At 33.8% G+C, this 22,088-nt stretch overlaps 1 protein-coding gene across 1 annotated transcript in view; it reads right to left on the bottom strand.

The window, feature by feature from the left end:
- Positions 1-2,425: 2,425 nt before the first annotated feature.
- Positions 2,426-22,088, bottom strand: part of EIF1AX (eukaryotic translation initiation factor 1A X-linked) — a 32,947-nt gene continuing 13,284 nt past the window's right edge. Inside the window, exons 2-7 of the mRNA XM_007493441.3 lie at positions 14,488-14,571; positions 12,723-12,826; positions 9,221-9,271; positions 8,032-8,113; positions 7,232-7,323; positions 2,426-5,749 (exon numbers count right to left, since the gene is read on the bottom strand). Coding sequence (XP_007493503.1) covers positions 5,744-5,749; positions 7,232-7,323; positions 8,032-8,113; positions 9,221-9,271; positions 12,723-12,826; positions 14,488-14,571 — 419 coding nt within the window. The 3' untranslated portion in view covers positions 2,426-5,743. The remainder of the gene's footprint in view (positions 5,750-7,231; positions 7,324-8,031; positions 8,114-9,220; positions 9,272-12,722; positions 12,827-14,487; positions 14,572-22,088) is intronic.

Genomic DNA, 22,088 nt, shown 5'->3' on the forward strand with positions numbered 1-22,088 from the left:
GTATTTATCAATAGATTGAGCAATTTGGAACAATATAATCACCAACCACACTGCAGAGGATTCTTGATTAAACATGCTACCCAGATTCAGATGGAAATTTTTACATGGAGAATGTTTTACTTCACTATATATATATATATATATGTATGGGTGTCAGTAGAAGCTAACAGATGAGGTTATGGAAGAGGTAGTTAAAAGTGTCGAACACTGTAAATAGGTCAAAGACTGAGAGGCTGTCAGATTTAACAATGCAGTTAAGTGATGGGGCCAAAAAGATTCAAATTTAAGTATATGGAATACAGGCACTTAGCTGGAAGAAATGGCGAGAGTCAAGGAGACTCGATGGTGTTTACAGGCAAAGAGAAAAGAGTTAATAAAGTGGGAGAGGTTAAAGATAGAGGCAAAGGCTTATTTAAAGGTGGGCAAATAACAATTGAATCAATTTCTTGGAAGAGCTAAGAGGAAATAGGTTAAGTGGAGTATATATAGCCTTAAAAGTAAGGCTATTTGTCTTTAATGAATAATGCTTGGAAATGATCAAATAAAATATTATTTAAAAACAAAAAAACAAAAAGGCTAAATTTTCTGAGAATACAGAGAAGGGCAAGTACCGGATTTTGAAGTGAAAGGGGAAATGAGAGAGCTTAAGACTAAAAGCCTCCGAATCTGAAGCATCTAAAAAAAAATGCACAGAACAGGAAGTTCAGAAGGAAATACAAATTTGAAATTAATATATTAATATGTACTAAAATAACATTAAATCAACATTAAATTCAGATGCACTAAATAAAAATATTTAACAGATGCAGTTTCATATGTAGTCAGTCTTTTACAGCTCTGCTTGGCATGAACAAATGTCATTCTGGACATTGTGAAGTTCAGAATAAAAAAAATATTTAAAAAAGACCAATAATGGACTCAGTTTTCATGGTAAGGCAAGTCAGGGCCATCTGGTGAGAATAATGGGTAGAGAGGATATAATTAGAACCTGCTCCCCAGAACTCTTTTTCCTGGTTTCCCATGTTTCTCTGGTTTCTCACATTACGTGCTTACGTACGTACGTAGGATATATTTTGATGTGTGTGACCCCTCGCTCTCTTTTCCCCTGATCACAGCTGGGAAAAGCTGGCTTTATGCCAGGCAGAAGAATCTTACTTTTTGTTAATTAGGTTTAAACCTATTTTTTTTAGTTTATTTTCTTTATGCCTTAAGTAAACTTTATAAAATATAATATTTAAGAGTTGTTGGATATTAGTTTTAGTCTTACATATTAATTTTAATCTTAAAGAGGTAATTATGGGAATTAATTGGAGAATAAAAGAAAGCATCTCTATGGTGAGAGATCAATTAAACATATATAATGAACAGAGGTACAAGGAGAGTTCTGAAGAAAGACCATTTACTTAAACATTATACTTATACTTTATCTGGAGGGAAGGCTTAATGGGCCTATATGACCTTGGACAAGTCACAAACTCTGAGCCTCAGCTCTCCAAATGATATCTAAAAATTTTTTTCAAACTCTAAAATCTCATGAAGTAGCATATGAATTGGGTCTCTCCATTGCATAATTTTTCTATGCTTATAAACAAAAAAGAAATAAATCAGCAAGTTGAAAACAAACAAGTTAAATAAGGGCAGCTCAGTGTTAAGTACTTTGAATTGATAAGGAATTAGGAGATCTAGTCCTTATTTTTAACTTGTATAACTCTGATTTTTCAATTACAAACTAGAAGTTAAACTAAATAATCATTTAAGCATTCATTTCTAACTTACAAATGATCTTGAGTCAATATACTACTTTAAGTAACTAAATCAAGCAAGGTAAAATAGAGCAAAGAGTTTAAAGTAATTTGACAATTCAAAATTTCAAGGACTTCAACCAGTATAAGTTAAACATTAACTTACCTTTACTAAACAAGTTAAAGTTAAACAATATTTTTAGCATAACTGAAGTTTCTTTCAATCCCTATAGCAATCACATGTAAGAAATCTATAAAACTTTAAACTTTTAATAAATTTTACTCAATAATTTTAACATTGAAGGCTATAAACTACCAAATGAATTTGATGGCCTCCCTTGTAGTATACCATATACTAAATCAGGATGGCTCTCTTTAAAACCTATGTGATAAAAACCTGAGTAGTACATATCACAAAGAAGAAAACCCTAGAAAATAAGCATTTCATTTTCAAAATTAGATGCTATTTAAAAACTTCTATACAACATAAAAAAGAATAATTAACTGCACATAATTTGTCTACTTAAAAAAATAAATCTAGGTTTTTTATTCAAAGCTTGGAATTACTACTCTAAGGTTGCTTTAAGTCAGTACCAGCTTATGCTTACTGATGTTAGCTCAACATCATAATGCAATATTTTTGTGTAATACAGATATTAAGTTAAACTACCAATCACAAATAATTATTTTAAAAGCAAGTATATTTATAGCCACAACGCCATAGATATGGTAGATGAACCAAAGATAATTCATTACTAAAGTACAAGTATTTCTAAACATGCAGTGTTTACAAGTTCCATAAATGAATTGATCTCTTCAGAAAGAGCCAAGATTTCAATAGCATTTAACAGTCAAAGTATTAAATGTTGGCACAATCTTTACATAGGAATCTCTATAATTTGGCTATCTAGTCACTTTAGTGATATAGCATATCTATACTCTTACTGGGAGGTGAGGAAGAAAGAGCAATAGTGCAAAGAAAAAGTGCACTTAAAGATGCACTCTAATCAAATGCCATTATCAATAACAAAGACAATTTGACTATTTCTCAAATTCATCAGCACCATACATACTGCCAAAAATATTCTTAAATTTCTAAGTTTTCTCTGTGCATACCATAATATCTATGTATACATTGTTTCAGGAATCAAAGAACGCAATAGAGAATTCTTCTGAACACTCCAATTTCTTATAAAAAAAGTTAATCAGAAAAAAACCCTTACATAAATCCCACAACCAATCCAAAGTTTTCTAACATGAGTTGCTTATCAACTAAACCTTAAACCCTATCACCTCAATCCTAGATCAAATAGACTTAACCCTAGAAACAGAGTATCTTACTGGGCATTGAGAGCACTAAATTAAGTGTCAATGGTAATGGACATTAATCTGAGCAAAGCAAGTAGTTCTAGATATTTGTTATGCATGATGGTTTAAAAGTAGCCACAGCAAAATTTATAAATCAGTTTCATTTAGTCTCTTGAGAATCTTTTTTAGAATCTATGCCTTCCTTATAGGAATTGACAGAAAAATACAATCATAAATGGTGTGAGATGCAAATGCAGATAATGAAAAAATACCTGATGAAATTCATAGGCATAATCATTCACATAAAGGTGCTTTCTGCGGTTCTAAGGTAAATGATGATCAACTCGGAATCTACTGGATCAATCTGCTAATCATATTTCCCTATCAAGAGAATCATTACATAATTCAGCAAGGAATTAATATTACACCTGCCAGCAACTCATTTAGTCATTTGGATAAAATTCTCCATAGGCAGTATGTCTACCATGGGAATGTGTAGATGACCATCACAAAAATGAGCCTTTAGCACCATTTCCTGTAAGTATTAGTAAGCAAACCAAAAGTTTCAGCCCCATATACCCAACCAATCACTTGTCTCACCTATTAGAGCTAGTGATAAAGAAGGCAAACTTGAGTTATGTGTATGCTCTATCTCCTTTCCCTAGATATAGAATGGAGAAAAGTTTTGTTATGCCTTCTTCCCTCACAGATTTCTTACCTCCAAGACCTGATGTTTATAACAAAGGAAATAACAGTAAAGTTGGTGTGGAGTATTTTTGGCTTGTTTTAAAAAAAAAGCATAAAGCGTTCCCCCCATTTCATTGTATTTTCCCTCATTTATAAGATCACAGGAGACCAAAATATATGTTAAGTTTCTCAAACTACATTTTTGATTTTCTTCCTTAGAATTGCATAGAATAAGAATGTGGCTTTTTGTATCCTTATATAGTCCAGCCCTTAACATGACTTCATGACTATTAGTTGAGAGGCAGCATGGTGTGGAAAAAACGTTGGATACAGAATAAGAGACCTAAATTCAAATCCTGGCTCTAACACTTACTAGGCTTTGTGATCTTGGCAAAATTGCAAACTCGATTTTCTTATCTACAAAGTGGGGATAATAGTTGCGCTACCCACCTCACAGAATTATAGTGAGGAAAGTTCTTCGTAAATCTTCAAAGCACTATATATCACTACTGGTAATGAATAAAAAATAAAAAACAAAAACAAAAAAAACAACACATGTTGGGAGAAATAAAGATCTATAATTTGAGATGGAGGCAGAGTGATAGAGAGCCAGTCTTGACATTAGGAAAACTTGGGTTCAAACCCTGCCTTTAACATAGGTCAAGCCATATAAGCTCTCAGTGTCCCAGGCAACTCTCCAAGACTGTAAACTTGTATAACAGCTGCCCAACTCTAATGGGAGAAGTTTTATACACCAACTGAATCACAAGGTGCAGGCCAAAAAATAAAAATAAATTCCAGTAAGGTACAAAAAATATGTATGCATAACAAAACACATCCTAAAACACAAAGTAAGGCTAAAATATGTTCATCTCCACATAATGATTTAGTCTTTATTAGACTTCTTAGGGGTGGCCCTTCCATTCAGAAACTGGAGATTGTTTTTCCATTGTTTTCTCCACCCGTAGGGTTTAATTTTGGACAAAAGCTTCATTTTTAGAAGTTGACATCAAATTTTCATTTATACATCGTAATTTAAATGTACATAAACTATCCGAAATTTTATATTGCAAGGTACACGACTTCTGAAGGTTAAGATAAAATGACATTTAAAACATAAGCCCTTGTACTGTAAAAATATTCTACATGTTTACCTTTGAAAGATAATTAATCATTTATTTTTTTTGTTGGGGAAACTTTCTTGGCATGTTTAATACAAAAAAAAAATCTGCAACTAATGTATGACAATATCTGATGTTTTAAGGTAATTGAGTGCCACCCAGTGTTCAAATTCTGAAACTACTACAAATTCAAAATAGCTACTCAAACAAATTTTAAAACACCTGCATTTTTGAAATGCTTCTTTTAAATTGACTTCTTTATGGTGGCAACAGAACGAGATTTACTGAGAGAATGTGTGTAATATCAAAATCAGTATAAAAATAGCCACATGCTTTTAAAATATGAAAAACAGACCCATGCATTATGACTTTAAATGCAGATTTCTGCCTCCCTTAAATTTTATCAAAAACTCAAGTGAATTTCTAGGCAACTAGAAGATACAGAAAGACTCTGTACAGTGAAAAGACACAAATTCAAACTAGGGATTTAATTGTAATCCATGATAATCATAGGGCAAACAATTTATTCAAACATCAATTTACTGGAAGTGAGGTGGTCAAAATAGGAAAGGCAGTAATGCATTTAAAAAAAAAAACAACCAAATAGATGTTATGTTTTTTTACCCAAATGTTGAAGATCTAATTCACCAGAGACAAAAATGGGCTTAACATTTCACTTAAGGTAATTCAGCATTATCAGTTTTTAAAGAAATATAAATATTTTAAAACAAACATTGAAAATAAATCAGTCTGGTTTAACAAGCTGCACTCATGCTAATGAAGTTTCGTTCTTCTTAACAGGATGGGACTTGGCCAAAAATCCAAATGAAAATACCAAAGTAGAACAATCCTCAGAAAAATCGGAATGTAAATGTTGAGTTCGATTTAGATCTGTAAATAAGAGAATCAAAACGAGGTTTTTTTAAAATCACAATCATTATCTTATAATATAAACTATTTGATGATCAACAACCACATTTTTATTTATACAATTATGTTGGAATGTAAAAATCAACTGATTTGCGTGTCACACTTCCTGCTCAAAAATCTTCAATGACTTCCTGCTGTTTACAGTTAGTCAAAACTTTTTAGCCTACCCTTTAAGATCCATGATTACATCTATCCTCTTTCCAAAACTATCATTTCCTCACACCAATCTTTCAACCCAGTCAAGTCAGTCCCCCCCCCCCACTCAAACACAGCAAGATTATTCTTGCATTCATATTTTGCACATACTTGAGATAAAAATATTCTTTTCCTCTGTGTGGAAGTTGCTTTCTAATTTCTTTTCAGTTTAAAATTTTACTACTCCTTCAGGGTCAAATTAACCATTTCCTCCACAAAAAACTTTCCCATAACACTCCAACCTTTTATTTCAACAGGAAGCAAATTTTTAGCAGTTCCTCTCAAATAGAGCAACAGGAGAAAGGAAATGAAATAGTTTGCTCTTGGGCACTATGGGATTGGAATGAGAAAAACCATTCTCTTTTATATACCACCAATACATCTCATCCAAAACTATTAATCTGTTAGTTCTCCAAATGTAGCATATAACTTTTAAATTTAGAAAGTCTGGTTTAGTAATTGTGGCACTACTTTTCTATTTTTAAGAAGCTTTGTGTCCATTTCCATATATGAGAGAACAAGAGAGAGGCCTGTTCAAATTAAAATAAATTAGCTGTAGATATTAGTAAGTCCTATGAAACAGAAAAAATATATAATAGAATATTAGTGCCACATTTATAAAAAACATTTATATCAAAATTCTAATTCTTTAGTAACATGTTACATGTTATTTGTTATTAGTACTTTTAAAAGAGTTATCTTCTGTTGAGACCACATTATACTTTACATAGATAAAAGCTAATAAAAAAATTTAGCTTACCACTTTTATCTTGGGTGAACATATTAATCGTATTAAAAAGTAAAAAAGATTTAATTCAATAAATATTTATGGTGAGACAAGGAATACGGTGCAATAGTAAGAATAAGGATGGACTGTGGATCTGTCAATTAATAGGAATATAACTGTGGGCAAATTATTTTTCTGGGCAAACTTTTCTGGGCTTCAGTTTCCTTATTTGAAAAAGGTAATGAAGATCCCAGATCACCTATTTCAGGGTTCTTTTGAGTCAAAAAGGAAAAAAAGGGACCAGAGCATGGAGCTTTGCTAATTGTCTTGCACTTGAATTGTCAAAAAGAAAACTGACCCTTTGGGGTTAATAAATGTTTGGTGGGTTTGAAATTATACTTTAGTAAGTTGATTTCTGAATTCCTCTGTATCTTAAATATCAGGATTTATTTAATGAAAAGATATAAAGACCAAGAGCTACTTTCTTGAGATCATTTGAACACATGTATTCATGTACATACATCATCAATGTCTTCATCATCATCCCCGATATCATCAAACTGGATTTCATCATCATCTCCAGGACCAAATGTGTCTGTTTCATTGATTTTGGCTATAAATAGAACATTACACAAGCTTTTTGTTACATATCAATAAAAACGCATTCTCATTAAGAACAATATCTCATTAATCATTTAATAGCATAAATGTGTAGTACATTCACAAGATAAAATTCCAATTCAATCACTATACATAAGAAAATGCTATAATCCCTTTGAAGTTTATAACAATGGTATTTGTTTGTAATACTGTATACGACAGTATCACAAAGAAGCATCCATTTTTTTCATTTGAAAATAATCTATTAAAAAAATAAAAAATAGAAATACTACTGGATTTCCTTAAACTAGGATTAGCTCAAATTCCATAAATACTGATTTGTCCAATAAAAATTCACATCAACATCAAAATTCACTGTTTCTGGCTCAGCTTAGTTATGCACCAATTCTTTCCAGAAGAGAAATCTTTTAAGTCTTACTGTCATTTCCCCAAATTAATCACTTTTAGCAACATTGTTCCAAAGGTCAGAGATAAAGTGTGGGAAAGAGGTCCCATAAAATAATACCAGAAGTGCTATTCTAGGAATCACTGCTTCTGTTTTTGTAATACCTGTCTAATATGCAAAGTAGATATTTGTACTCAAAAATTCCACAGATAATTACAAAAGTGAAAACACGTGACAATTCTTTTGATTTTTATTTACCTAAACTGTAGCAAAAACATGCAGCAGGAGAAAGATTTATAAGTATCATTTTCTTACCATGTTCTGGAAGTTCCCCATATGCCTTTAAACTTCTTGCTTCATCTGCATTGTATTTTAGTATAACATCAGCTTTGTTATCCTTTAAAATATAGACAAAACACACTCAAAAGTCTGCTAAATCAAACCATCATCAACAATTTCTTACAAACTGAATTCTGAAAGTATAAGATTAATGGTAAATTGATTTCTTTTGTTCTGGAAAACCATCTCTTCCCTTGTAAAGCTTCCACCCTAACATTTACTTGCCCTCACCCTTTCTTTTAAGATTCCCTCTATATATTCCTAAATGATTTTTCAAGTAGCAGTAAGGTGATTGATGCACATATTTGATAATTTTAGCACTCTGATGACTAATCTTGGTTCTAAACCAAAGAAGAACTATTTCCCTTCTCTTATTAGAGAGGTAAAGGATTATAGCTATAGAATGTTCCATAAATTGAGACAACTGAAGTGGACTATATTGGAAATGACATGTACTTTTAAAAAGTTCACAAAAGAATTTGAAAAACATTAGTAGTATGAAAATGTTTAGAATCTACAAAAACCATTACTGATCCCAATTTCCTAGTGCCTTCTCATATATTTAACTTTTTTCTTTGTATTTTGTCTACATACTGTGAAAAAATGGTATATGCACTTATTTCCTTGTAAAAAGCTCATAGAGAATAGGGATTCTTTGTATTTTAATCAGGGCCTAGCTGAAGCCTACAAATAGGAGGTACTTAATAGATCCTTGTTGATAAATATACTACCTCCTACAGAGTAATATACTTACTTGAAAAATAAAATTGGTCCAATGAATAAAGTTTTCCTATAACTGTGGTTAATTATCTTTATAGAAAGCAACTAATCTACAGATTAATCAAAGTGCTTAAATGAGTCCCATAAGAGCAGAGAAAAAGAAAGATTTCCGAGACTTATTATCAGTGGAAAGGCATGGTTAAGATGAATATGTATTTAATTCATGTTATTTTGAAAGAAGTTATGATAATGAGTTAAGAAAAGTTTTGTGACAAGGAAATAAGTAGTCAACACAGAAAAAAATGTTATCACAAGGTCACTGTCAGAGAGAACATGAGCTTTTTAGAATCATTTCTCTTAAGTTTTTAGTTTCTAGTTTCTCCAAATTGTTTTTTTTTTAAACAAGGATGTTAGGCAAACAAGTGAAATAACAGTAAATAATCACCTGGTAGTCTCGGAGGCCAACCAATATAATGTCCGATGTATTTATCCAAACCTATGAAAGACAAATAAATAGCTTATTGTATTCACAAATTCTAAACTCAAGACAATTAAAGAACTAAAACCAAGTTTAAAAATGGAATGTTCCACCAAATCAAAAGTCTACCCAAAAGTTTAGTGCAAAAATTTGAAAAGAAACATACAAACACAAAAATAGTGTTTAACCAATTCAAATTTTCTTATTGTTGTGAAAGATACAGGCTAGAGTAAAGTTAAGACAGCATCTTTTTTTAAAGACAAAAATTATTAATTGTGCAAGATGCCTAAATATATTTGGTGAAAACTGGAGACATTGATCAAAATTTGAAAATAATCATCATCTTTGTTTTTAAGGGTGACACACAATCAATTATATTGAATTATAGAATAGTATAAGGTAATACTATATTCTTCCTCTTCCTCTAGTAGTGTAAAAAATGTGTTTTCTAAGGCAGGAAAAATAAGATGAAGACTTCAGAGTAGGGCGAAATGTTCTTCATACTCCTAAGTACAGACTATTCTCCGAAATAGTAGATATTTATTTTTTCTATGTAGGAAAAGGAGAAAAAGTCAGAAATAGAAAATAAGGATGTTCTTCTGATGCTGTATTTAATTTCTGGTGTAAACAAAAGGTACTTAAGCTTTTTTTGGAGCCATCATAGGAAAGACAAATTAGAAAAGTATAAACCATTGATTATTTAACAGTAGGGTTTTGAGAATGAAGTAACTAGATTTCTCTCTTTTGCATTTTCCTCTCTTACATATGTAAATTAAGAAACCCAATGTTTTATTAATATATTTTCCAGCAATGTGAAAAAAATCCAGCTACTTTAAGGTTTTACAAAATTTTACAATTTGCTAAAAAAAAAAAAAAGATTCTAGTATGGATCTCAGCTAATATGGTTTCTTCTAGCCTCCATGCTGATAAGAGTTCTACTACCACAAGTTGGTGGCAGCATATTCTAATTTTAGTTTAGGCTCTATACTTCCTAAATTTAAACAATAAATTATGAAATACCTGTTGCAACTTCAGTCAGAGAATCATTTTGCATTGGAGAGAATAGTATTATACAGGAGGGAACCCTACCCTACCCTAGTAGTTTTTGGAATTTTAAAACTGCCTCCCTTTAATATAATACATAAATCTGATGAACTATTTAAATCATGTATGCTATACAAATGAAATGTGTTACAGTATGATAATTAAATTTACACATCTATAACTTTGGAGGGGTGTCTTTACTTTAGAAAATGGAATAGATCTACAGTTTTTTTAAATTTTTTTCTATAATAAGCAAATAAATTGAGTATTTTGCTTCACAGAAACCATAGTACTGTTTGTAGGATCATATATTTACAACTAGGCAAACCTTTTAAAAAGGTCACATCTCATTCAATTCTCTCATTTTGCAGATGACTCCCAGAGAGCACAACAATTTGCTCAAGGTACCTGAGATGGTAAATTTGCAGAACTGAAAGTTGAGTGTAGGTCCTTAGTACAAAACTAATGCTCTTTTTACATACTGGCTGCTTTCAAAGTTAGCAGTCTTTTACCTTCTAACATACCCATAAGATACTTGCATGAATGTTCAAATTCCTAAGATACAATTTTTAAAAGCTGACCATTCCTATATTAGTATCTTTGCTTGACATTTCCTTAGCTGATTACTGTTATTTGGAGGACATAAAATATCAAAATTGTGCTTTCTTGAGTTTGAGCAGTGATTCACCATACTTATATTTATTCTTTAATTTTCAAGACCATTTTAAAATTTTACTTTGATGGTACTGGGAATAAAAAGATTTAAATAAATAATCTCAGGACCAGATGAGGCAATGAAGGTACAACACACTAATTTAATGATGGGTATATTAATTTCCATATTAATATATAAAAATAAGTTGTGTGAAAAGTTCATTTAAATGGATGTTTTATTTTTTAATAAACCCTTACCTTCTGTCTTGGAGTCAATACTGTGTAATACTGTGTATTGGCTCCAAGACAGAAGAGTGGTAAGGGCTAGGCAATGGGGGTCAAGTGACTTGTCCAGGGTCACACAGCTGGGGAAATGTCTGAGGCCAGATTTGAACCTAGGACCTCCCATCTCTAGGCCTGACTCTCAATCCACTGAGCTACCCAGCTGCCCCCTGGATGTTTTATTTTTTAAAAATCAACATGCTAGCCATATGGTTGCAAAATCATATTTCAGAAGGTTTTTTTAACCTGGAATTTTATGAACTTGGTAACTCTTTTTAAATACAATTGGCTTCTTTTGTAGGATCTATATATTTTATGCATTTTAAAACACTATTCTAAGAAAGGTTTCTTAGGTCTCAATGACAAAAACAAAACAAAACCCTCAACTGTTAAATGCAACCAATTTTCTTTGGTTGTGGCTTAACAGCTATGATATCAATTTTTTTTGGTTTATTCTTAGACCTAGGAACTCAAGCAAAATGGATTTAACTTAAGATCCATGCCAGGATAATACATTAAAGGTGAGGAAAGATCACTGAGAAATGCAAAAGGACTTAGATGGCATTTAAGTTCAACTCCATTTTATAGATGAGGAAGCTATGGCTTAGGCTGACCAAGTGACTTGCTAATAAAAAAGATCATATTGGTCCAACCACTTTAAAGAACAATTTAAAACTATGCCCAAAGGGCTATTACACTGTGCATATTTAGCAATACACAAAGATCAGAGAAAAAGGAAAAGGATTTATATGCATAAAAATATTTAAAGCAGCTCTTCTTTGTGGTGGCAAAGAAACTGGAACTTAAGGGGATGTCCATCAATTGAGGAATGAATGAAAAATTTATGTGAGTATGATGGAATATTATTGTGCTATAAGAAATAATATGGGTAGGAGGTGGTTTCTGAAAAACCTTGAGGACATAAATGAACTCAAACAAACTGAAGTGAACATAACCAGAAAAGCAGTGAACATAACAGCAATATTGTAATGATGATCAACTATGAAAGATTTGGCTACTGTGATCAATACAATGATCCATGACAATTCCAAAGGACCATGATGAAAAAAAAAAACGCTTCCCATCTCCAGAGAGAACCCATGAACTCTGAGCACATATTGAAAAGTAATGTTCGCTTTTATTCCCCCCCCCCCATGTGGTTAATGCAGAAATGTTTTGCATGATTTTGCATGTAAAAAGGATGAATAGCTTGCCTTCTCAATGGATGGGGGAAGGGGGTAGAGGGAGAGAATTTGTAACGGAAAAGTAAAAAAAAATCAGACTGGTAGTACTAGTAAGCTAGGATTTGAATCTCAGTTCTCCAAATCCCAATCTAGTACTCATTTCACTCTGCCATGCTTCTAGGTCTTAGGGAAATCTGAAAACTTTTAGCAATAAATATCCTACAGGATTTCCAGTGCTGAACTACTTTCTCCTAATTAGTAATATTATAAAACAATACCCAGTCTATTCCTTTCCCCACATATACCTTTTTTCTTAATTTCCCTCTGATATGACATAACCTCTTCACACCATCAAAACACATTGCTTCTAGTCGACCATTTCCCAACATTTTGATCACCTGGGCATATTCTGAAAAATAGTGGAAGAGAAATAACCAAAGTTAAATGGATTTAGTGTGCACATCTGATTAGCTTATGTCATTGAAGAGAGCTATCTGGCAGTCTCAGTCTCCTTAGAATAAGGAAAACAGCCTTGTGCCACCATGGCTGGCCATATTGTTTTCAAATAACAAGCATTGTAAAGGGTCTATTTTGAAATTTTATATGAAAGTGAAATGGTAATTTAAAATTTTTTCTAATTATACATTAAATCATGTTCACAGGATGACTATTTGAATTAACACTTTGTTAATTAAGTCTTATATGATTTGCTATGTATACTTGGAAACTAAAACTGGAATCTTAAATTTCAGGCTTTTCAAATTGGGCTCCTCTCCCAATTAATCCAAAGAGTAAAATTTTATTGCATTTCATGTCATAAAGGGGAATATGTAGTGACTTTTCAAAACTACAACACCTATTAAACTAATTTGCTATGGTGCTTTTCTCTTAATTGTAAACTTTAAATTACTCCACCCTACTTAAACCTTACTTTAGGGGAAGATAAAGTTGTAATCTCCTGATTGAACAATGAAGGTACTTAGTTCTCACCTTATAGTGAAGCTAGAACTTTAAGCTAAGTCTATTTTTAGTGCCCCAATACAAAAAGGTGTTAAGTAACTATAATGGTTAAATTAATCACAAAAAGGTCAAGTAACTCTAAAGATATAATCTAATCAAAAGAGGATGAGAACTAGGAACTGGCATTTAGAGGAGGAGACACAAGGGTGAAAAGTCTATATATTTGGCTCCCTTGCTGTCTCCGAGAGGAATCTTGATTGGAGACACTCTCTTTCCCTTATTGGCAGTGGAGAGTTAGCTGAGAGGAGCATGCTGAGCCTTTCAGCATCTTAGCATGGCTACAAGCTTGTCTGGTTCCGTGGTGAGTTTCTGGCTGAGTTTTCCTCCTTTACTTTCCAACTTTATCCTCTTAGAAGCCTCTAATCTTCTTCAGGGAATTCCCTTCAAGCAGGGAATTTTTAAATTCCCCCTGGCACTGACCAGGCAGGAGAAATCCTATATCCCCTTCTTTCCTTCTCCTTAATTCCTTCCCTCTATATTAATTAAAATTACCATAATACCAGACTGACTTGGGTATTTTATTTGGGATTTCCTCTGGTGACCAATTAAATCTAGATTTTAAGTCACAACTCTAAAATCATCTTTACATAATAAACATTGGACCCTCTAGCCACAGGAACCCTACAGCCTAGGTGTCAAACAGGTAGTTTGTAGGCATTCAGTCAGAACCAGATTTATATATAATTGGGAAATATTTAACAATTTAGCAAAAAATTATACAAAATGAAAAAAATCCAATAAAAATAGCATTAACTTGTGGTTTTCTAAGTCACTACAGAGCCCAGAGACGGTTACTGGTTCCTTTTCTATTTGAGTGTGACACCCATATCACTCTTTTCAGAAGCAAGGAAAAGTGAAACATGAGGTTAAATGACTTGCCTGCCTGAGGTACTATAGTTATATATGTTAATAATAATAATTTTCCAATTTTTCAAGTCAAGGTGATCTCAAAGTAAAGATTTCACTGAACTCTAACCACTGGCTAATGATAAGTCTTAGCTTTTATTTATTTTTACATTTTTAAATGCTTTATCTAAAAGTAACACTTACCCTGTCCATCTTCTTTGAACACCAACTCTCTTTTTTCAGATTCATTTTCATTCTTTCCTCTGCGTCTATTTTTACCTCCCTTTCCTAAAGATTAAAAAGAAACTATAAACACTTGTATACAATATAGAAAGCAATCATAACTAAAATAGGTTTAATAAATCTTGAAACAAAAAAAAAATATTATTTCAGATACATCCTTAATTTTCTTCATGCCCTAGAGAAAAGATATGAACAAGTTCTCCTAGAAATAGGACTTCTGGGGCAGCTGGGTGGCTCAGTGGATTGAGAGCCAGGCCTAGAGATGGGAGGTCCTAGGTTCAAATTTGGCCTTAGACACTTCCCAGCTGTGTGACCCAGGGCAAGTCACTTGACCCCCATTGCCTAACCCATACCACTCTTCTGCCTTGGAGCCAATACACAGTATTGACTCCAAGACAGAAGGTAAGGGTTAAAAAAAAAAAAAGGACTTCTGGTTAATATGGAGGGATGAAAAGTTGTAAAATAACTCAGTTCCAGAATATTCTAGTAAAAATCTAGCAAAGGTAGCTCCATAGTCTTCAAACCAAAAAGTACAGGGAAGGAGGAGTCTGGAATATTTTGACCTCAATCTATATAGGCTGGAAACTTGTCTGCCAGTGATATATATATATATATAAACTGACCAGGAGAGGTTAAAAGCAAGCAGCAGGAACCCAGAAAATGAAGTTAAAACCAAATAGGCAGGCCCTAAATCTCTCACTCAAGAATGCAGGAGGGGCTAAAGCCTGGTCTTGGCACAGAGTCACAAATCAGAAAATGAGGACTGAAACTGAGAGAAGACACTAAGCCCTACGAATAAATATTACGGGTCAAGAAATGCCCTTGACACAAAAATCCAGGGCAAACAAACACCAAGCAAAGCCTCAAAGAGGGGGGAAATAAAGGCCTGGTCACAAGGACAAGAATACTAGAAAGAGATGAAGCCAAGAGATTTAAAAAAAAAATCTTATACGTAAAAGATGAGCTTCTTCGAGGGCAGCTGGGTGGCTCAGGGGAAATGAAGTTAGGCATGGAGCTATGAGGACCTGGGTTCAAATCTGTCCTTAAGACAATTCCTAGCAGTGTGACCCTGGGCAAGCCATTTAACCCCCATTGCATAGCCCTTACAGCTCTTCTGGATACTTTTAAGACAGATGGTACAGAGTTTTATAAAACAACCCTGCCCCCCCCCCCCCATGACTTCGCCAAGGATAGGCCAAGTAGAGATAATCTAGACACTGCTGAAGTCCTAATAAAAAACGAACAAACACCTATTATATTCAAGAAATCATTAAGAAAAACTGTCTAGAACCAGATGAGAAAGTGAAAATAGAAAGAACTTTCTTTAAAACAAAACAAATTACTTTCCAGTTTAGAATCAATACTGTGCATTGGTTCCAAGACAGAAGAGCAGTAATGGGTAGGCAATGGGGATTAAGTGACTTGCCCAGAGTCACACTGCTAGAAAGAATCTGAGGTCAAATTTGAACCCAAGACTCTCTAGGTCTGGCTCTCAATCCACTGAACTATCTCACTGCCCCTTCCACCCCCCCCCCCAGTAGGTGCTATTGTTTTGCAGATGAAGAAACTGAGACAGATGAATGTTAAGTGACTTGCTTGGAATTACATAAGTGTCTAAATGGATTAATTTGGACCTCCCAGACTGCAGGTCAAGCTCTCCTACTCTCTCTGAAATAAATAACTGGATGGGACTAAATCAAGATGGGGAGAAATTCTTCTTAAAAAAAAAAAAGTGCTAATTCTAATAAAGGGAAAGACAATCATCTCTTCAAAATTCACGTGTCTTTTAGGGTCTTAGCAAATTAAATTAAACAGAGGGTTTGGATGTTGTTTTGTTGTATTTATGAGCTTGAGTGGAAAGAAAAGGGAGATGAAAAAGAAATACAGTAGGGAAATGAGAAAGAGAATGGGACTTAATTCTCAACACTGAATACGTGAGGATATATAAAACATGGAAGTGATAGGAGGAACAATTATCATATGAACCTCACTTTTATCTGAGCCAGAAAAAAGTAGGATTGCTTATTTATGAATACTTGTACATGTACACATATACATGCAAAAATTTGGGGTAAGCAATACAATGAATTCATCCAGGTAGCTATAGGGAGAGGGAGAAAGGGGGTTCAAAGTTGAAGTTGGTGAAAATATGTACTATTTCTTATTTAAGTCCACAGATCCCCTGAAATCCACCCACATCCCTTGAAGTCTGTACATTCCAGGTTACGAACCCCCTAATCTGCAACACTGTAAAAACAATTTTGATTAAACACAAGAACTTGATTCATCCAATGTTTAACCATGATTCCAAGGGACCAAATAATCCTACCTATGTTCTGACAGTTTAGGGACTGATATGCAAAATGAAGACATTCATTTTTGGATATAGCCAATATTGGAATTTGTCTTGCTTCACTACCCTTATTTATGAAAAAGATTTTCCTCCCTCCCTTTTTTCCAGTTTGGCTAGGGGATAGAAGGGAGGAGCGATCAACAGAGAGAGGAAAATGACTGGGGGAAAAAAATGCTTGATAATTGAAAAAAAATTTTTTTTTTTAAAGAATTGACATAAAAAGGTCTTGTATGCTATTCTACACCATTCAAATCCACATAAAGCTTTGATCTCCTCCACAGTGAAATACAGAACAGGGCAAACTGCTGATTCCAATTATAAATAACATCCTCACTTATCAGTGAACACCTGGAAGAATGACTTATCACAGGACATCATATTTTCATTTATTGTCATTAAGTATCACTTGGTTAGTCTTGTGTGTAATTTCAAAATAAAGTTTAACTTTTTTCAAATGAAATCAAAACAAGATTCATTTGAGGCTGTAAAGACTAAGGTTGGTAGGAGAAAGTTCGGGATAGACATCTAGGTCAGTATAATATATCAATTAAGTATATGTTATATCAGGGAGAGAGGAAGGAGATGGGGAAAATATTTCAAAACTAGAATCTATGACAAAATTCTCTCTTAAGCTGTCACTCGTTGAAGTACAAATGAGAGAACTACCATTCATTCTTCCAATATTTGTTAAGCACCTACTGTGTGCAAAGCACTGTTAGGTACTAGGAAAGATACAGAAGGCAATTTAAGGATAAGACAAATATACAATACACAATGTTATTAGATAAATGTAACAAGAGTTGTCCCCCAAAGAACTATGGGAACCCTGAGAGAAGAGGCTATTAGAGACAAGGGAATGAGGATTCATGCCTTCTGGTGGCATTTGAGAATTTCATATTAAGACATCATCTATCTTCAGGTTTTGTGGAGTCAGTTGTTATATGCTATTCCACATCTATTGCAGTAAGTATACCTAACTGAGTTAATTAAGATGTCTCAGATTATAAAATACCAACCTTTTTTCTAAATATGAGTTTTTACTAAACATAAAGATTATCTCCAATATGCTGATCCAAACCCCAGGCATTTATCCGGGGGCTCATAAATTGGCAGGTCAGAGTTAGTCTTTGAATATCAGGTTCTTTTCAGTGACTACCTGCTTGATGCCAATTCTTCCTGCTCCTGCCTCCAAATAGCTACATTAAAATTAGGGATGATTAAATTAAGGTTCTTTCATCAACTTAAATGTTTTATTTGTAGTAAAATAACCATATTCATCTTCAAAAGCGACCAGCTTTGATACCTATAATCAAAGCATAGTATCTTAAATTAAGCTAACAAAAGATTCATAAGAATGCTATCTGATAAATCTCATAATTCTTTTTTGATGCTCCATAAGATGCATAACACACACACACACACACACACACACACACACACACACAGACACACACACACACAGACACACACACACACACACACACACACACACACACACACACACACACACACACCTTCTGGAGGCAGCTGGGTGGCTCAGTGGATTGAAAGTCAGGCCCAGAGATGGAGGTCCTGGGTTCAAATCTGGTCTCAGACATTTCCTAGTTGTGTGACCCTGGGTAAGTCACTTGACCCCCATTACCTAGCCCTTACCACATTTCAGCCTTAGAACCAAAACACAGTATTCTAAGACAGAAGTTAAGGGTTTATATAAAAACAAACAAACAAACAAACAAACAAAACCCTTCTAACATGGATTCCTTTCCTAGTATATCTCCTCTGTTCTTTAGAATATTGGGTTTGCTATATTGTAATGAATGCTAACTTTAAGGTTTATACATTAAAGAAAATTAATTCTTTTAAGAACAGGAAAAAGGTGTTTGTAAATCATATAAATTAAAGATTTAGGACTGATGAGAAAGAAATTTAATCCAAGTAGCATATTATTATAAACTTGCATCAGAGCCTTCACTGCTACGTCATGGTAAAATGGTCATAAAAACACCTCAAAATCCCCTTGTCACCTGTCCCTCCTTCCTCAGGTCTCAAACCATCCCTAAATTTCAGAATCAAAAACTCAATTCAAATCACTGATGAGACAGAACTTCTTTATCAGTTTATCTACAATTCCCACTCAAATTATCTCTTTCATTGAGCTCTATATACAAATGCTGCATGCTTTCCCCAAGAAAACAACCCATCTACCATGCCACCTTCATATGGCACCTACAAACCATTCATTCAATGTACTAGGTAATTTAATTACAAGATTTTGTAGATCACTATCTTCCAGGCAGTGCTACACTTAAAACTATTCCAGAACATGGACTATTGTGAGGATCATGTGAAATATTTGCAAAGCACTAGGTAAATTTTAAAGTTCTATATAAATGCTAATAATAATAACAATAATAAACAAGACAAAACACTAAGGCTTGATTGTGTGCTTGAAGTACTATACTAGATATGGGGGGGGGAGGGGGGAGATAAGTTTGGCTCTGCATAGCCCTTGTCCTTTTGTAGGCTAATAGAGAAGATGACCTAATTAACAATACAAAAAATAGAGATTAAGTGCTAAGCACCAACAAAATTTTATAAAGTCCAAGACAGGCAAAGATCTATTTAAAGGAATATCTGGGAAGCTTTCAATTAAGAGTTGGCATTTCAGAGAATTACAGAACCTTCGGAGTTGGATCATATCCAGGAGGGGGAGGGGAAGGAAAGAAAACGAAATATGTAAACATGGAAAAATATTTCAAAATTTAAAAACAAGTTGGATTACAGAGACCAACTAGTACAATCTGTATCTAATCAGTACATATTTCTACAAAAACTGACAAGTAGGCAATCAGCTGCTCTTTGAAGACCCTCAAGACAGCCCATTCCATCCCTAATTCTTTCCAATACACTGAGCCTAAATGTTCCTCTCTTCAACTTCTACCTACTTGATCCCAAGTGCAAAAGATCACAGAAACATTTAAGGCAGAAGGAAACTTAAAAGGCCATTTAGTCCAAATGTCTTTTTGAAAATGAGAAAATTTATGCTGTGAAGCTAACTTACTCGTAAGTGATATGTTAGAGGTGGGCTTTTAGCCTTTAAATACTAGTCCTGGAGTTCAATTATAATTGATACTAAGACAGAAGGTAAGGGTTAAACAAAAGGGGAAAAAAAGCAAAACACAAAGACGCCATAGAAAAGTTTCAAATGAGATGACAAGGTCATCTAAAGAGAAAGGAAAATTATTCCTGCTAGTAGGGAAGTCTAGATAAATCCCTGCTTCTAATAGCTAGGGAGAGGGAGAGTAAAGGAAAATATGTTAAAAGTAGTAATGAAGAATGGTGTACTAAGCTGGTGGCATGGGGCCTTGAGATAAAAGATCTCAACTGAGAGATACTTCTGGTGGCCTGAAGGTTTAAATCTATTTTCTCTCATCTTATCTTTAAGCTGTTGCTTACACAAAATCTATTTTTATAGTTGGGTATATTGCTAAGATTTATGCCTTTCAAATTTCTTCTAAATTAAAAAGTCACTTGTAGATGAGCAAAAATTCTAATAATCTGGCAAATCAAAATGAAACTTTGGTGGATTTCACTTTTGAAACATACTTGATAAAAAAGGTAGTACAACATAATGCAGAAAGCAATCAGAGACTGGGGTCTGACTTCAATATCTTATAATAGACAAAGGCATTTAGTGCTCAAATCTGTACAAATGGGATAATATTCCACTATCTACAGGGTTACTGTAAGAACTTCATAAAGAAATACAGTAGCAAGTTAGATGGGTTCAGGACAGAGTGGTATCCTGGAATTCTAGAGAGACGATAAATATTGGAGATGTTGAAGTTCAAGTATGGCATACGCAGCCCATTGGACTCAAGTGCAACTGAGCCCATCAGTAGCCGGGCCTCCAGGCTGAATCTTCTTTTCCAGGGTAAAACACCCTTTATGACTCAACAGCAGATGTCTCATCTCTCCCGTGAAGGGATACTGGATGCCCTTTTTGTTTTATTTGAAGAATGCAACAATCCTGCCCTAATGAAGATTAAGCATGTGAGCAACTTTGTCAGAAAGTATTCGGAGACCATAGCTGAATTACGGGAACTCCAGCCTGGACTGAAGGACTTTGAAATAAGAAGTCTGGTGGGCTGCGGTCACTTTGCTGATGTGCAGGTGGTAAGGGAAAAAGCCACTGGGGATATATATGCCATGAAAGTAATGAAGAAGAGGTCCTTGTTGGCACAAGAAGAGGTTTCATTTTTTGAAGAAGAACAAAGCATATTATGTTGAAGTACAAGTCCTTGGATCCCTCAGTTACACTATGCATTTCAGGACAAACAGAATCTTTATCTGATGAGGCAACTAAAGTCCAAAGTGATTTATTTAGTAACTTGGCTAGGATCATATAGCCAATAAACCTGATTCCTGAATCCAAAGCCCAATGCTCATATTCTTTTACTATGCTGGCTCCCTGGCTTGTATGACACCATACAGGCTCTATTTCTCTGGAGCAAGGCTGTTTCCATATTCTGGAAGATGGATCATAGTATTGTGGTTTGCTGATGTTGTTACCCTGAAATTGATTTTTTACAATTCTGTCAAACATGTTTCGTTACCAGCTTTTGTTTGTGTGGCAGTCATTCTCTGCACCAGTGATATTGATATTTTTGTTATTTATTGCTTGTAGAACAACTACATTTTAGGGCAGTGTAAAATTGTTTAAAACATGCAGGTTTTACATTGATGTTTTAATCAATGGTGGTATCTTTACATCTTTTGCTCTAAATCTAGAAATGGTTCTGTGTCCCAATTCTTCTTATTTTAAGAATTTTATTTTTTAATTATACAAGTATTGTTTGTTGTAGATTTTCAGATGACAAGTGAAGAAGGCACTATGAAAATTAATGAAACTAGATAATTTCTCTCTTGAATTTATGTTAAAATATACAAACATTTCCAAACATGTCCTTCCCTTCCCAGTGAGCAAATGAATCATTCTATCACTGCTTGCTCTTCCCTTCTCCATGTTTGAAATGCTCTCCTTCCTATAACCTATGACTTTTTAAATCCCCTGATTTTCCTTAAGACTCAGATGAAGCATCTCCTTCTTTAGGAGGCTTTTCCTGGTCTCCCCAGCTGCCAGTGCTTCCTGTTTTTTTTTTTCCCTTTGAAAATCTTTGTTATTGGGACACTAATATACTACTGATAA

Source organism: Monodelphis domestica, chromosome 4 (genome assembly GCF_027887165.1).
Source record: "Monodelphis domestica isolate mMonDom1 chromosome 4, mMonDom1.pri, whole genome shotgun sequence".
Classification (NCBI taxonomy): domain Eukaryota; kingdom Metazoa; phylum Chordata; class Mammalia; order Didelphimorphia; family Didelphidae; genus Monodelphis; species Monodelphis domestica.